This window comes from Cololabis saira, chromosome 21 (genome assembly GCF_033807715.1).
Source record: "Cololabis saira isolate AMF1-May2022 chromosome 21, fColSai1.1, whole genome shotgun sequence".
Classification (NCBI taxonomy): Eukaryota; Metazoa; Chordata; class Actinopteri; order Beloniformes; family Belonidae; genus Cololabis; species Cololabis saira.
Genome location: NC_084607.1, coordinates 17,464,374 through 17,480,508, shown reverse-complemented (window position 1 = coordinate 17,480,508; position 16,135 = coordinate 17,464,374). Strand labels below are relative to the sequence as shown.

Sequence of the window (16,135 nt, the reverse complement as noted above, 5' to 3'; positions counted from 1 at the left end):
TGGACAGAAACAGACTCGGCACCATTCCTGACCCTAACCTCACACAACCCTGAGTCACCAAGGACTTTATAGGATAACATATAGGTTTTATATACAAAGCCAAGGGCACCCTGACGATAAAAGCAGACACTGACCCCGCTAAACTGCAATTATTACTTAAAAAAAAGGAAAAAAAAATGAGAATCTTTATCAACAAGGTGACATGGGGAAGAGCAAAGAGGAAAAGATAAAGCAAAGAGTGAAAATATTCTACGCAAAAACTCAAGCTAAAATAAAAATCAAGCTAAACAGACAAATGTAACAGCAGCTAATTACTAGTCAAAGCCATCTTTCAAATAGCATAAAAAAGATTTAAAATGAAGAAATAAAATTTTTGGGCAATGAAAAATTAAATTGATAAAAAAAAAGAAAAGAAAGGAAAAAAAAGTGACTTGCATCTCTACTCCCCCTACTCCCACAACAAGATTGACTGTACTTTGATTTAAAGATGACGTTAGTTGGTGTGCACACACCAGTTTACACACCAAGTAAAAATAATTCCTACGCGGTACTCATACTTTGGTGCCATCACAATGTGCGCACATCACACCTACGTGGATCAGGTCCAGATTCTGTGTAACTAACAGAACGTCATCATAGACTAGAGATAACTGGGCTCATGGTAACCTGCTGCCTTGCTGCCTACATTCATTCCAGTGCTGTGTTATTTAAGCCGAATCCAGTCCTTGAGGGTCGCTGTCCTGAACGTTTTGGACGTTTCCCTGCTTCAGCACACCTGATTCAAATGGATGGGTGAGTAATGAGCTTGTGCGGCATACTGATGAAGATCTATTTGTGTGAATCAGGTGTGTTGAAGCAGGGAAACATCTAAGACGTTCAGGGCAGCTGCCTTCGAGACATCCTCGGCGCTTACGGGCTCTGATGTTTCGATCTTTTGACACGGTCGTAGAAATCATATATCATCAGTCAATACTTGGTGAGATGTATAGATAAGTCACTTACCTTGTGGCAAAGCGGCCATCATAATCCTCAATAGCAGGCTGTAATACAAATAGTTATTCATTATGTAACAGTAAAAAGAACTAATATGCCTGTTTACTTTAAATATAAACACTAGGGGGCAGCAAAACTAAGAAAAAAAAATGTCATCTTCAGTTACTGCATGATTACTCATATCCAATTATGCAACACAGCACCAAATCAGATGGGTTTTTTCAATTAACTTAACCCTAACCCCTCGTATATTTCAAAGATAAAGGGTGTCTCACTACCTGTGGGCCAAAGCCTGCCATGCTGTAGGGGCGCGGGCGGGTCTGTGCGAGGCTCTGAGCCAGCAGCCGGGCGGTCAGGCCGTAGTCGGGTGTGGGCAGTGAGGGATCGTTCTCCAACAAGTTCCCTGTGCTGCTGCTTTTCCCGTGGTGGAGGCTAGGGATGAGCGGAAAACATATCCTCTGACTCAGGACTTGTCCAGGCTTACGAGCTGATGCGCAGTTTATGAAAAGTGCAACCTACTTCACTCTGAGCTTGTCACCGTCACTTTCAGGCAGCACGCGTGTGTAGGAGAATGGGAACCAGCCACGCCTGCAAAAACAACAGCCCTCAAATGTTAACTTTACTTAAATGTGCAGAAAGTTTTACAAATACAGTAAGGATTCAGGCAAAGATAAATTAATGAATACATTACTTACATCTTGTTTTTCTCATTCTCTCCATAGTGCCATCCATCGCGGGCTTCAGGCACTAGCAGGGTGATGACGTCTCCCTCGGAGAAGCTGAGCAGGGTGCTGTTGTCGCCTGCAGCGTGAGAGAAGATGGCCTGAACACGGGCGCGCCCGTTCTTTTCCAATCCTGCCGCCATGGAGCTGGACCTGGGCAGGGTCCTCGTCTCTCCTGAGGAAATAAAGTTATTAAATAATCATGATTAAAAAACACTTCTCCAAATAATAAGCTCAACAAGCCTATGCGATGGTAACCATAGTCTTGGTGCTTAAAAATCCTGATCGTGATCTCCTGGCTGTTCAAATCCAAAGATTGTCTTTGTCCATCTTACCCACTGGGTTTTTATTCTTGGCGGGGGCCGGCCTGCGGACGGGAAGGGTGTTGGAGTACACATCGCTGACCTGTCTCTGGGGCAGAGCCTGGGACGGGCCTTGTGGCTGGGTCTGAGGCGACGAAGGCCTCACTTGGGACAGTGATCCGCCTTCACCCCAATACTCTTCACCGTGGACCCCTGTTGTCCCGTTAACCATGGACATCCCATCAGGGCCCATCAGTCTCTGGATGAAACAAGCACAGGGACAAGGAAGATCACGACTGTGGACATTTTTTACCCCATTCATTACTTTAGTGGCAATGACACCATGTCCAGATTCTGGTTCCAAGTTAAAATATAAATAAATCAATAAAACAAAAAGTATCTTTGTATAGAACACTAAAGTAGATCTAAGACTTAAACATTCTTCTGGCCTGAAAATTGCATTATTTTTTTACTGCTGAAAATCAAAACAATGCAATAGTTTGGGAATCCAATGAACCTATCTTTTAATTCATGTCAGAACATGAATGTTAAATCTTAAAAAGAAGGGAAAAAAGGGTCATCCTGATATGCGATTTACTGTGCTCAAGAGTCACAGATCTTTGTTATATATTTTTTTTATAACGTGCCAAATATTTTCAGTTTGTGAAAGACCTCGAGTTCAGAACCTGGACTGCTCTATTATGAAGCGTCGCTTCGTAAATGGATACAGTATGCAATTTAGCATCGTCTTACTTTGTAAAATAAAAGGCCTTCACAAAAAAAAAACAAAAAAAAAAAAACATATTTCTGGATGTGAGTTTAATTCTAAAACATATAACAAGCGCGATGATTCCCTCTCCGCGTTAGTTCAGAGGTAGTAGCATCTAAAAAGAATTTCAAACTGCAATTCATCTGACCGCAGGGCAGTTTAACCGCTTTGTATCAGTGAACTTAAAAAGAGTTTTGGCCCAGAGAAGAAAGCTGCAATATTGGGTCATATTCACATTTTTCTCCTGCTTTTGCATTAATGAGCTTCAAAGTGGACATTGGATGGATATTTCCAGCCATTCTTGTCTCATCTACAATACGTCTGATTGGTTGAATAACTGCAGGCTTTCATGGAGGGGTAGCATATGCAGATGGCACAATGAACCATGCTTTTGGTGATTTCAGGGAGTGTTCCTGAGCCTCACGTCTGCTTTAAATGCAGTGCTGCCTGAAGGCCTGACGATCATGGACATTAAATACTGATTTTCAAACTTTTTCCTTAAAAAAAAAGAGACTTCTTTAGATTCTCTGAATCTTTTGATGATATAGATGATGAGACACTCAAACTCTTCACGGTTTCCACAGAGGAATAGTGTAGTCTTACAATGTTTTGCAATTCGTACACGCATTTGTTTTTTCCAAATGGTAAACCGTTTCTTACCTTTTCTGAGCTACTTTGTCCATCTAAGATGTCTTTTCTTTGATACTTGTGGACCTAATATCATATTATTATACTCTTTGCTTTTCCATCCTTTTTTTTTTACAAATATTCCAACTTTTTTTGAGCCATCAAATCAAAGGTGAGCTCCTATTTTTCATGAAATGTTTCACTTTCAATATTTCACGTTTTCCGCGTACTACTGTGAGTAAAACACAGGCTTTTAGAGACGCTCGCACCACTGCATTCTGAGCTTCACAAAGCTTTGGAGTCGTAACAGATTTGACTTTGCTTCTCTCACCGCCTGATGTCCGAGGCCGCTACCCATGAAGACGGCCAACTCTGGAGGGACGGGAAGAGGTTGAGCCCCGGGGATGGGGTCCGAGATGACTAGGTTGGATTTGGAAGTGTGCAGGGGACTTGTTCCCCCGAGCGCAGCGGAGCCCATCTGCTGGGCCAGGAGCATGGCCCTCTCCGGCAGCTTGTTGGGGTCTGAGCAGGCCTGCAGCCACACCGGGATCTTCTGGGTTAGAAGGTCTTTCCCCTGAAAGGAGGAGCATAGAACTGTGTACACATTTTGAAAAAAAGAAATGTTAGACCAAGCTGTAATTTCACCATCAACATATCTGGAGAACTATTTTTATCTAATTGAACTAATTCATTCATTTAGGTCCTCCCAGATAGTCAAAGCCTTCCAGAACATATTGCCAGATGAATATAGAAAATAAACCAAACACTGTTGTGGTCAGTATTTTTCTGTCTATTACTTCTTGCAGAACACCAGGCTTTACAGGCTTCTCCTCCTCAATGCGTTTCCTTGACCTTGCCCTTTGTGCAGCTATGCTAATATGCTGCGTGGGTGAGGCAGACCATCACAAGCTGCATCCGGCTGTTCTGCCGACAACTATCGGAACAGAGCTTGATGTTAAACAAACACAAGCATGCCTGCACACACACTTGCACAAAAAAAGGGTTTGCGTTTTAATTTTTATATGCATTAATTCGAAGCTCTTTTGTCTCCGTAACTTAAAGAGTTCGTTCACGCAGGCACACCAGCAACTCTCTGGGAGAGGGTTCTTCAGTTTGCTGAAGGTGACCACTTCCCACGCACACCCCCATGCTGATTAATGACCAGGCTCCATGTAACACACACACACACACGCACGCACGCTCACACACACACACACACACACACACACATACATACACACACACACACCTCCAGCAACATCTTCAGGCTGGCAGCTCTCACCCACCAGCAATCCCAGGTGACTTATGTCCTCCATTAAACCAAGATTTTCATATTCTCGAGAAAAAGATGCATTTGGATCAAGCACACCCACACACGCACAACAAAAAAATGAGCATAAATATGTAAATGGTCTAAATCCCGCTCCGATAAATCCTTCTTCATTGGAAGATATGAGAAGAAATCTGTTTAGACTCAAAAGGATATTTGCCTCAAATCTCAGCGGCAAAGGAAAAAAAAAAACAAACAAGCGTGTGTATTTTTATTCAATTATTACCGATAACACATGAGTTTTATTTTAAACTCATCCAATTCTAAACTTCACACTTTAAAAGCGTTTTCATTAGTTCTCCTCACACTATAAAAAGTGAAACTGCTGAACCAGCTTTCCATATGGCAAAAAAAGACAAGACACACCCTTACATAAACGTATCTGAATGCATGTTCTGCTGCTGTAATGTCAGTGAATTCATCTGCTAGCTGCTACTTCCCCCACTGGAACGGAGGGAACGCCAGGTGGAAGGGGCATTATACGGCCCATTTGACATCAATCATCCTTTAACACCGACTCACTGACCAATGTCACAGCTTCAGTGACACCGGTCTGTTGCAATTCATGAGAGAAAAATGTGTGCAACGTGTGTATTATGCAACACCACTTGATGTTATGGAGGTCGTATAAATAAAGCTTCAGTGGCCGAGAAACACCTTTGATAATGTGTGTTCAGTGTGTGGAAATGACCCAAATACTGCCCTCCTACACCCTTGTCGGTAAGAAATCTGTCTTCTTTGTAAAAAAAAAAAAAAAAAAAGAGAAAAAGGAAAAAAAGACTAGCACTTTACAGGAAAAAAAAAAACAACAAGATGCTCAAACATGTGATGATGGATTGCAGTTTGAGATATGCCTGTCAGATGAGGAGCGTGTACGGTCTTCATGAACTTCTCAGATGAAGAGGCCCGTGTGGGCTGTTAGAGCTAATGCATCTTTGAGTTATACATCTCCTGCTCTGTTGCTTTTGCTGAACAACGTCCTACAACAGGTGAGTTTAAATGCAAATAAGAAGACAGAAGAAGAAGAAGCGGGAACATTCACATCACTCAAAAAAAGAAGGCCTCTAATTTCCACCAAGTTTAAGGCCTATACTAAATATAGTTTATATATAACATTATTAGTACCAGCCCAATGTCCACTGCTAAAAATTCTAATTTTGTTCTTTCCCCAAAATGTTGTTCCAGCAGTGGGATAAAAAAAAAAGAAGATGAATGAGGTTTGAAAGGGACTTACCTTGCCATGGTAGGCACTGCTGTTCTTGGCCACAGCACACTGTCGGTCCACCAGGAAGCAGTACCGGCGACGCTCCTCTGATAAAGCTGTCTTGTATCCCTCAGCGATGAAGGTGTCCAGCTCTGTCTGCTTGCTGCTGATGGTCTCCACAAACTGGGAAATTGAACAGACAGACATATAATCCGTTAAGTCTTTTAGTTGAACATAAACAGGGTACCACTGTACAATAAGACTACCCTTATCAAAAGGTTTAGAAAATTAATTATCTTGTTAATCAGACTTTAACGGTTGGTGCTTTTTAGTCTTCTGCTTGCCAGTTACTGATGGTTTAGATTACTCTACACCATCCAATTTGATATTGGATGAGATAGTTCTCGCTAATTTACTGCTGCCACGGTTTTAACAGGTGAGACTGTGAAAATCTTTTTTCATTATTGGTCCTTTCCCGGTGTAGCACATAAAATAAATAAATAAATCCAAAAGCCAGTGGCCAAATGTCATTGGTAATGCCCATTTGCTAAAATATCCACACTGAAAAGGTCTAAGCAGTGAGCCAACACTATAAATAATAAGGCTTCTGCATCTCTGCAGTTATACACGGTTTCCTCCTGGAGTTGCTCAGTACCGCACTATCTGCTGCTGTCAATCACTGCACACCTCCGCTGCAGCAATTAGGCGTAAAGTGCACCTTGGCAAGTATTAGTGGTGCAAGGAGAGAGGTTTATTTTGCAAATTTTCTCTCCCATGTTCACTCGAGGAAAAAAAATCCCGACTAAAGATCCTGTGGTGTGAAGGAGGATCCACCAACAAAGACCCACTAATCCATTTTAAATGTTGGACAACAAGAAACAAGAGGTGTGTTAAAGTCTGTTTAAGAGTTTGTAATGAAAACACTGTTGTCAGTTTGGTTTTAGAGCTCTCTAAAAATGGTAAAAGCTTGAATTCAGTGAAAACAACACATGCACAACGATGAGTGGACCCGTTTGACATTATACACTCCTTTTCCCATCGATAGGACCACAGTTTTGTGAATAATGATATGTAAAGCGGTGAGCAGTGGTTTAGAAATCGCGTTTCTTGTTGGTCAATGATGCAGAAACAAAGGCTTTAAAGGGGACCTATTATGAAAAACACGTTTTTTCTTCCAACACAGAGAAGGAGTAAAGCAACCAAATTCTGCAGTGTCTGTACAGCCGCCCGGAAGATCCTTCCAGTGTCATGTGACTTTTACGAGCCGTTCAGATTCCATAGGTCGGCCTCCACTGCATGAAACCACGCCCACAACTAAGTCCGCCGGCCAGAGCGTCCGCCATTGTTTGGAAGCGGGGAATCGTGTGGCTGTTTCCACAGCGAGGGACGGTAAAAATTAGGTTTTGCATCGACACTACAAGTATGATCTTTGCATGGGCTAAGTATTTAGCTTAGCTCCGGTGTTACACCATGTTACGGAGCTCTATTAGTACCGTAATACATTTTTTTCTGTTTATGGTTTCAGATCTTCCAAGCAATGCACCTGAAGCTGTTCAACGACACCTTCAGAAGACGCACGGTCCTTCCGTGAGCCAGCAATAGTGAATACATGTTATTTATATACAACTTATGTTATTTTATTTTTTTAACAATAAAGTTGCCATTTGTGAAAATTCAGTGTTGTGATTTCTTTACAGTTAACATGATTCATTTGTCTTGTAACATAAGAAATGATTAGGAATCGGAGTAAATAACTGTGGTGTACCTGTTTAGAATTCAATTAAATCTTCCTGTGTGAATTAGTGTGAAGACGAGGTGACCCGGTCCCCTCTTCAGGGAACTAAAGGCTGATTTATGGTTCTGCGTCGCCCCAACGCAGAGCCTACGGCGTAGGGTACGCGTCGATTTAACGCAGAACCGTAATTCAGGCTTTAAGATCCGTTTACACCATGTCATAACTGCATGCGAGCGTCCAACTATCGCGTCGAGCTGCGTGACATCGGACGCTCTCTGTCCACACTGAAACCGTAAAACTCGCGGCCAGTTAGGACATTCCAATAGAAAATAAAGCAATGGATTGATTTTGTCACTGAAGTTCGATTGCATCACATGGAACACGCTTTGTGTACACAGCCGCTGCTCTTCTGGCCGGAGAGGCTTTGTGCCCTCCCCTTCTACACGTCATTCAGGCAGCCAATCAGCACAGAGCCTCATTATCATAGCCTCCCCTCCCCTCAGAATCCAGCACAGAAAAGGAGGCTAGAAGCGGTAAAACTAGAGACATGACCCAGAGGCTGAATTTCTGATTTATGTAGAAAAAACAAGCTTTTGATTGTTTTAAGACATTGAAAGCCTGTTTAAAATATACATTAAATCCCATAATAGGTCTCCTTTAATGAACAAATCAGATTTTAAATTGCAGCAGTAGCATTTAAGCTGTGCCCTCTCTCGTGGATAAAATGGTAAAGATGGAGGGGAGAGCATTTCAAAACTGGTTTGGAAACAAGGACATCTTAAGTGTAATGCCTTGGTTCTGTATTTTGTGTGCACGTACATGAATGTATGAGTTATGGGTATATTGTATTGAACTGCAAGTTTTATGCTGATGAGTGAAAGTTTTAGAGAACGTATTGGAAAGTAGGTCGGCTGATTTCAGTCTCATGGCTTCACTACCGTCTGCTGATAAATACTGACACACAAGAGAGCTTTGTTCTCACTCCAATTATCTGATCCCATCTGAACTGTTTGTTGTATACATTTACATTGCAGTCTCTGAATATACTTATTCTTATGCAATTTTTCTAGATGATGAAAGGTATGGGTACAGTAATGGTCCATAAATACATAAAATTGTATGTTTATTGCTTGTTTGCCTCCCCTAAACTATTACAATTGTTTTAGTGGATGCCAGACTCTTCCTTCTTAGTGTTACAATGGGAAACAGAGACACTGGAGCCCAAGAACACAAATGTAAAAGGTTCATCAGCATTATGATGAATGTGATATCTATGTCAACTGAATCTCTGAAGCTGATGAAAGCAAAATGGCTGTAACCAGGGTAAGCGCATTTATGATGGTGCTGCTGTTCAGTTCAGTGTTTAAAAGCTTTAAAGTAATTACAAAAAAAAAAGTTTTGTATTCTGGGTTTCTTTCATTCAGTTGGACAATATTTCCTACAGAGCCACCACATAGAGAAAATGCATTTATTATTTATTTATTTTTATAAGCAGCAGGGCACTCTACCTTCCCACCCCCGGCTACCGAGAGGGCCGTGCTAAAGATTCAAAGTGTGGCGGGACACTTTAGTGGCTAAATGACCCTGAAGTCAAACATCCTGAAGGATGACTTCCTGCTATAGAAGAAAACCTCTGGAGTTAGGAATAATACATCTCTGCTGGACAGTTTGGTCTTGTTCTGCTTCTCTGTGTATATTTATCTCAAATAAAATGTTTTGAAATTGATTCAAATGTTCATTTTAATGTTTTAAATTTACAATTTTCAGTTTAAAAGAAAAGGAAAAAGATAATCTCTTCAGCAAGGTGAGTTTTTATGACTGTAGATGTGCCACGAGAGCTGCCAAGATTACCCCCCCATCTTTCTCTCTTTATCTTTGCTGCGAAAGATAAAGATAGTTATTTTGTTTTGGAGTGAGTCACACTGCACTGCAGAGAGAATAAAGTATAGGAGGGAGAAAGGAGGAGAGAAATATGCTGGGCTGATGAAACGTCTGGCATGCACACACGTTGGAAACCAGCTACAGGTATTTTGTGCATTGATCTGTGGCCACGTGAAAGAAGCCATACAGTGCTGTAACTTTAAAAAAAGATCACAACCAAAGTGGATTCCCCTCTGCCTCTCTGGTGGAGTGACCCTTTTTGTTTTTACACCCTCTGACTCACAGTCTGCCAGCTCCGCAACACCTCTAACCAGCGCTAATAGAAGCCGGCCAACCAGTGTGTCCTCGCCTTTTGTCAAATCAACATGGCCCCATTCTCCAACCATTAAAAAAGGTCACCAAAGTAACCCAAGACAAAGTGTGCAGTGGGAAGAGCTCAGGCAGACGCCAGTCACTATTATCTCCCAATGACCTTAGGTTACATCCCAGCTGGAAAGACTTGTTTTGCAGAAATGAAACCTGCCACACATCAGTGCAGTATCTAGGCTTAGATTGGACAGCCGCTCCCTACACGGATGTACAGGGACGAGCCCCAGCGCAGGTGAACTCCATTACACTGTACAGAAAACACGGTTTACAGTAATTACAGGCACTGGGAAGGGAAACTTTCACACCCTTCGGTAAGTGAAGAACACAAGTATTCACAGCAAAAAAAAAAAGAAAGTTTTTTAAACTACTTGTACAATGCTTCGTCCCCTCTGGGACTCCAGCATTTCCCAGCATAGTTTAAAGCTGCTTAGCTTTGCTGTTTCGCTTCTGTTCGTTCATCAAGAGCACCCTTAGAATTCAAAACAGTCGTAATGTTTTGCTCCGGGCCAGAGCAGAAATCAATTACACCTAAGGTACCTGCTTGCGTTTTGCATTGCTTTTCTTAAGCTATCACCATCCGCATCTTTCTATGCATGTGCATAAATGTATATAGCCTGGCTCTGAGTTCCCCCCCTCTCCCCTTAAATTAATAACACCAGACTGCAGAAAGCCAGAACTAATGAAAAATCTTTTTACAATAACTCTTTGTACTGACCCCTGTCTGAGCTCTTAACAGCCTATGCTGTGCAGAAGAGTTTATCTAGATGAAACACCCTCCATTAATGCCCCTTGGAACCCCAAAATAAACCACATATTGAAATTATTTGCATTAGGTGGACTCCATCCTGTGAAGTATCTCAAAGAAGTAGAGGGCAGGAAAAGTAGCGAAGGCAAAGATGCAGAGAGAAAAGTGGGGGTAGATTCAATAGAGGCAGCCTTCAATAAAATCCATCCGTGTCCAGTGCTAGACTGCAATCATCTACCTTTAATAAAAATGAGAGAAAGGAAAACGTATCCCCGACCAAAATTGTAGCAAAGCAGGAAAATGCCGTCATCTTTGCAGCTTTCACTTGTTCTTTTCTCAACAGCCTACTGTTGCATAAAAGAACACACATTCAAGTGTGCAATCTGCAGCCAATTATTATGTGCAAGACTCTCCTAGGTGAACAATTGTCATCGGGAAGCACAGGTCTTCTGGGAACGCAGGGTTGTCTCTCTAGTGCGCCGTTCTCCCTGTGGGGGCTTAGGCACAAATGAGTTGACTTTTCTTCCCCTCATACACCCACAGCCATGATATGATAGAAGAAAATGAGGAGGCTGAAAATGAGAAAGGGAGATTGATTTTTCTTTTTTCCTGGTAACTGGCTTATGAGTTCACAGCTCAATGAGCTCTTCCCTGCTGCACAGATGGGCCCAATTGATCAGTCATTCAGACTCAGTAGGAGTGTGAAGTGATGCTACTACTCTAATATATGTTCAATATGCATTTTTTTTTTAAACAAGTCTTCTTAACGATTCAGCCGAGGGACAGTGAGTAATAAAGCTTGTCTATTTTCCAAGCTAATTTAACTCCCAGTAGGACAAGACCATGTAAACTACAGATAATAAAATAAGCTGTCACGGTGAACAAGTGACGGAGGATTTTGTCGGCTGCGTCATAAAGCTGCTACGATGGCAACATCCACCAATACACATCATGATTCAGGTTTGGATTCAAAGAAATTCCTCTAAAACATTTATTTCGACCCACTATTGTGTGTGGCAGAACCCTTGTTAAAGTATTTAGTATTTAGAAAACAAATACTTAAAAAATAAAAATATTTCATATCAAAATGCTTAATGCTTAAAAAAAAAAAATACACCAACATCATACCACCTCCCTGTGGCTTTCAATTTTGCCTCCTAGTTTGAGCCATGTCATGCAGTGTTTTTATCTGCTGGGTCCTCAACTCTATCTTATTTTGCCATCTACGAGATATGACAGAACTGCAACCTTTCAGCAGCGTGTTTCCAACCACCTACATGAAACAGTTGGCTTCTCTCCAATCGTGAAACAACCGAAATTGCTTGAGCCTCTTACTCTGGTCAGCAGTGAGGCCAAGAATTTTATTGCTTTTTTTTTTGTAGGCTATTTAACAGAAGCTGAAAGTTAGCAAACATAAAATGACTCTTCTTCGTGCCACACTGCCATGAAAAATCGCATGTGACAACTAAAGGATTTCTCTGAAGATGGCATCAGTACTGATTATTTAATTTGCATAAATCTGATTCTATTTTACTTTCAATGCTCAGCTCAGAATCACTTCTTCCGTAGCAAAGGAGGCGGAACCTAACGTCCATCTACAGTAAGCTGCGACTGTGTCACTTGACAAAATACAGAAATATACTGGGCAAAGCCAAGAAATGTCAACAAAATGAAACACCATTAGAATAAATTGTTTTTTTTTTCATGAATCTTCTTGTAGAGTCGTGGATACAATTTCATGATTGACCACTATGATCCTCTGCAACTCTTTAAATCAAACTAGCATCTCTACATAAAGGCTCTCTAGCTAAATTGTCAGTACAGACATTTATGTTAAAAAGGTGTACATTCATGTTTAGTGCTGCTCTGAAACAAAAACAGAGTCAATGCATTCCTTCCCAGGCAGAAACATTGCTGGGTCAGGCTGCACTCCACCCTCACGCATTGTTTCTTTACTCAATATTCAATAATATTCGCTCAGGGTTATGCCCCGGGTGTCGGGAGAGTGCCTGGAGACAATTTGTATTGTAAGAGATGCTACATAAATAAAATGACATTGAAATTAACACCCATGACAAGTGTAGATATTTAAAAGTCTTGGAATTTTTAAATTCCTATCGATTTACTTGATTGTATTTCAGCCAACTATTACCAGTGAGCGATGGCTTGACATTCACTAACAATTGGAGATTAAAAAGATTCCCTTATATGATGGATACTTCTGTTAATTTCCTTGCACAGATAACCCTTTTTTTCCCCTTTTCTTTTAATTTTTCTACTTTTGTTTAGTGTAGCAGAGCCATTGGATAAGTTAGTGACACACATGTGGTTGCTTTCCACTCTCAACAGGTTTACTGCAGCGTCTCTGCCCTTTCCTTCAGCTTGTGCTTCGTGCTGTACCGAGACTTTCTGATGACATTTGATACAGCATCTCTTGAAGGCATTTCTGACAGAGTGGAACAGACCCGATGCGACATCGCAGTCAGATCAATCCAGCACTGCCATGCCAGCAGAGACAGAGCAGGGTGGATTGCGTGTGCTTTTCATTTGTGTGCGCGTGTGTGTGTGACAGCATGTAAACTAAATGGACAGAGGAGGTGTTCTTTCTTCTGGAAGCTGAGCAGCAAAGAACAGCATTTTCACACCCAGCGATCTACAAAAAGTTTGTATCCCGAAGCGTTGGTCTATCCGACGCCGCTGACCGCACTCCACAGCACGACCAGCTGCTCACCAATCACCCTGCAAGACTCGACCTGTTAGCTTGACATTTTTACCTCTATCCCTCCCAGCAATCCAAGTTTCAGCTCCGAGTAAAATCTCGGAGGAATCAGCCGTTGCGATGTTGATGTTTTCTGCCAGGTCATATTTCTCATTTCACCAGTAAAACTGGCCTCAAGAATAAACGTACAAACAACAAAAGAATGATGGTTAATGCAGAGACACATTGTTTGGTTGTTTGCGTCTATGCAGAGAGAGAGTTCACTGCTCCCCCGTCAAGGAGGTGGGCGAGTGATGGAAAACTGAATATGACATAACTAATTAAGTTATGTCTTTCACTGAAGGTTCATTCCAAGTCATCAACACTCATTTGGACCTGAAGGCTTCCGTCAGAGGCTGTTTGGAGATGAGCACATGAATGATGATGAAAACCCTTCGTTTTGTGGGGGTGGCTTGTAAAACACGGATTTTGAGAAATTTTAATAATCTGCTATTTGATCCATTGAGATGTTTTCAAATACTGTATATATTGCTTAAGATGAAAATGTCTACATTGTGTAACTTATTCAAGTTTTTCTTGTTGCATGTCCATGCTGGTCATTTGACCCGTCCTGTTCCAAATCTGATCAAAGCCATATTCTGAAACACGCTGCGTTGTCCAGGCAGCTCCGGTACATGAATATATGTGGTTTATTTTTGTTTTTTAATGCATGTTGAATGTGTGCAAAAGCAATAAACACTGTTGACGCCACACAATTCAAAATCAAGCCTACACTATTTGCCTTCCCACTCAGAATATCTCGTCGCCTCTGCCTCTTGGCTGCATTCTCTTTACTTTGTAAAGAATGAAGTCATCAATTTTACCAAGACTTAAATCTCAAATATAACTGTCACCCAGATTCATTCAAACTTTCTTTTTTTTTCCCTCCCCCTGTATTACTTTTGCAATTTTTGAGCTCTTTGGTTTTTTATTTTCTTATTATTGCTCATTACAGCTTCTTCTTTCAATGTGACTGCGTCATTCAACAGTATCTTCTGAGCAAAACCCCAAAAAAGACTCACCTGCATCTCCTTCTCTCCGTACTTGGAGGGGTTCTTGCTACCCTGGCTCTTCCTGCGCAGCTTCTTTAGTTCACCTTGGCACTTCTCCAGACTCTCCCCTTTGCTTTTGTGCTCCACCTGGTATTTCTTCAAGGCAGCCTATGTCAGTCAACAAGGAATAAACACATATTTAGACATCTTACACAGGACCATGACTTTAAAGTTTCGTATATAACAGATTGAGACGTAAAGGAAAACTATTTCCTGAAAGTTTTCACAGTCCCACCTCATAAGCACCTTCTAGAAAAGCATCATGATACAGAACAACATATGGCATCAGAATATTTCATCATCTGTTTTAGTAACACATCAGCCACTGCAATAAAACTACTGACAAATGAGGCGAAGAAGACTAATGATCTTGTTGCAAGCTCGGCTGGGAACCATGAGGTGCTACTTTGACACTTGTCGTCCAACGTTACATTACTGAAGACCAAACACACGCGACAGCAGCCGTTTCCCCAAGAAAGTAGTGTGACTTGCCAGAAAGAAAGAAAAGGAAAAAAAAAATAATGCTCAAGAACATCCATCCAGTCCAGAGCGGCCAAATCCACGAACTCCCACTTCACAACCCACAGGACCAAAACAATTTGCTGCCAACCTACTGGAGCCAGACATCACATTTCTTATTTAATGGAGCAACTAACTGCTTGCTCCCAGACTGTCCCCAAGGTTTGATTTGACATCAGCACCCGCCATAACTCATCATCTCTTTCAATGGGGTTTAACAACTTTTTTTTTTTTTAAATCACAGTGAAATTAGCAGAAATGGTTGCCAGTGTGTGTGTGTGTGTGTGTGTGTGTGTGTGTGTGTGTGTGTGTGTGTGTGTGTGTGTGTGTGTGTGTGTAATGCAATTTGGTTTTATTATTCATTTACTGGAAAAGGAAAAAAGAAAATACTTTGTTTCCAGGCTTCATCAGCTCTGTTGCTATGGTAACCGTGTATGGCAAGTGAAAGCTCATGTTGTCTCTGTGAGGCAAAATTGGAAAAGGACAGCTCATGAATGGGCTTTAACGGTCACATTTAAATCCTGCAGGACTTGGAGAATAACAGGAAGGTAGCCTTAGAAGCAGCAGAAAAAAGGACGCTGCTGTCGTCAGTGAGAAACTAAAGCAGTGTGAACATTGTTGTGTGTAGCAGAGATGGGTCCTTTTAAGTCCAGCAGTCCTGAGATGAACTGAGAAACTTCCAAACCCCACAGACCTTATCTACATGTTTTTTATGTTTAATAGCTGCAGTTTTACTGCCTAGCATCGCTTGCCAATTATTATTTTTCCCCACATCAGCAGCATCCATTAAATATTTATTTGGTCAATCCATTCCTACCTAAAGAGGTCGAGATGAGGCTTTTACACCTGTATCATCTTTGTAACCTAATAAATAGCGATGACTCAACCTTTCGTTCCCTCACACTATTTGAAGTAAAGCACGACAACTAACATGGGTTTCTCTGGTCCTGATGTCTACATTTCTAGCTTTCATCTATTTTTTTAAGTCACACATCAAACGGGTCCCCAGAGTACATTTTTCCTCCATTTGCTTAATATCTCCAAAAACAGGAACATCCTTTTCAATTCAGACGCTGACAACCTGACCCATTATTAATCACATCAAGCCTCAAGTGCTGGATTGCCATTT

General features: G+C 41.4%; 1 protein-coding gene across 5 annotated transcripts in view; it reads right to left on the bottom strand.

Annotated features, from left to right (window-relative positions):
* The window catches only part of baiap2a (BAR/IMD domain containing adaptor protein 2a), a 60,755-nt gene that overhangs the window by 5,272 nt on the left and 39,348 nt on the right, over positions 1-16,135 (bottom strand). For all 5 annotated transcript variants that reach the window (XM_061712390.1, XM_061712394.1, XM_061712392.1 and 2 more), the window contains 8 exons: positions 14,458-14,595; positions 5,978-6,130; positions 3,745-3,987; positions 2,051-2,276; positions 1,689-1,890; positions 1,513-1,581; positions 1,272-1,425; positions 1,003-1,040 (listed from right to left, as the gene is read on the bottom strand). In XM_061712390.1, the coding sequence (XP_061568374.1) occupies positions 1,003-1,040; positions 1,272-1,425; positions 1,513-1,581; positions 1,689-1,890; positions 2,051-2,276; positions 3,745-3,987; positions 5,978-6,130; positions 14,458-14,595 (1,223 nt within the window). The remainder of the gene's footprint in view (positions 1-1,002; positions 1,041-1,271; positions 1,426-1,512; positions 1,582-1,688; positions 1,891-2,050; positions 2,277-3,744; positions 3,988-5,977; positions 6,131-14,457; positions 14,596-16,135) is intronic.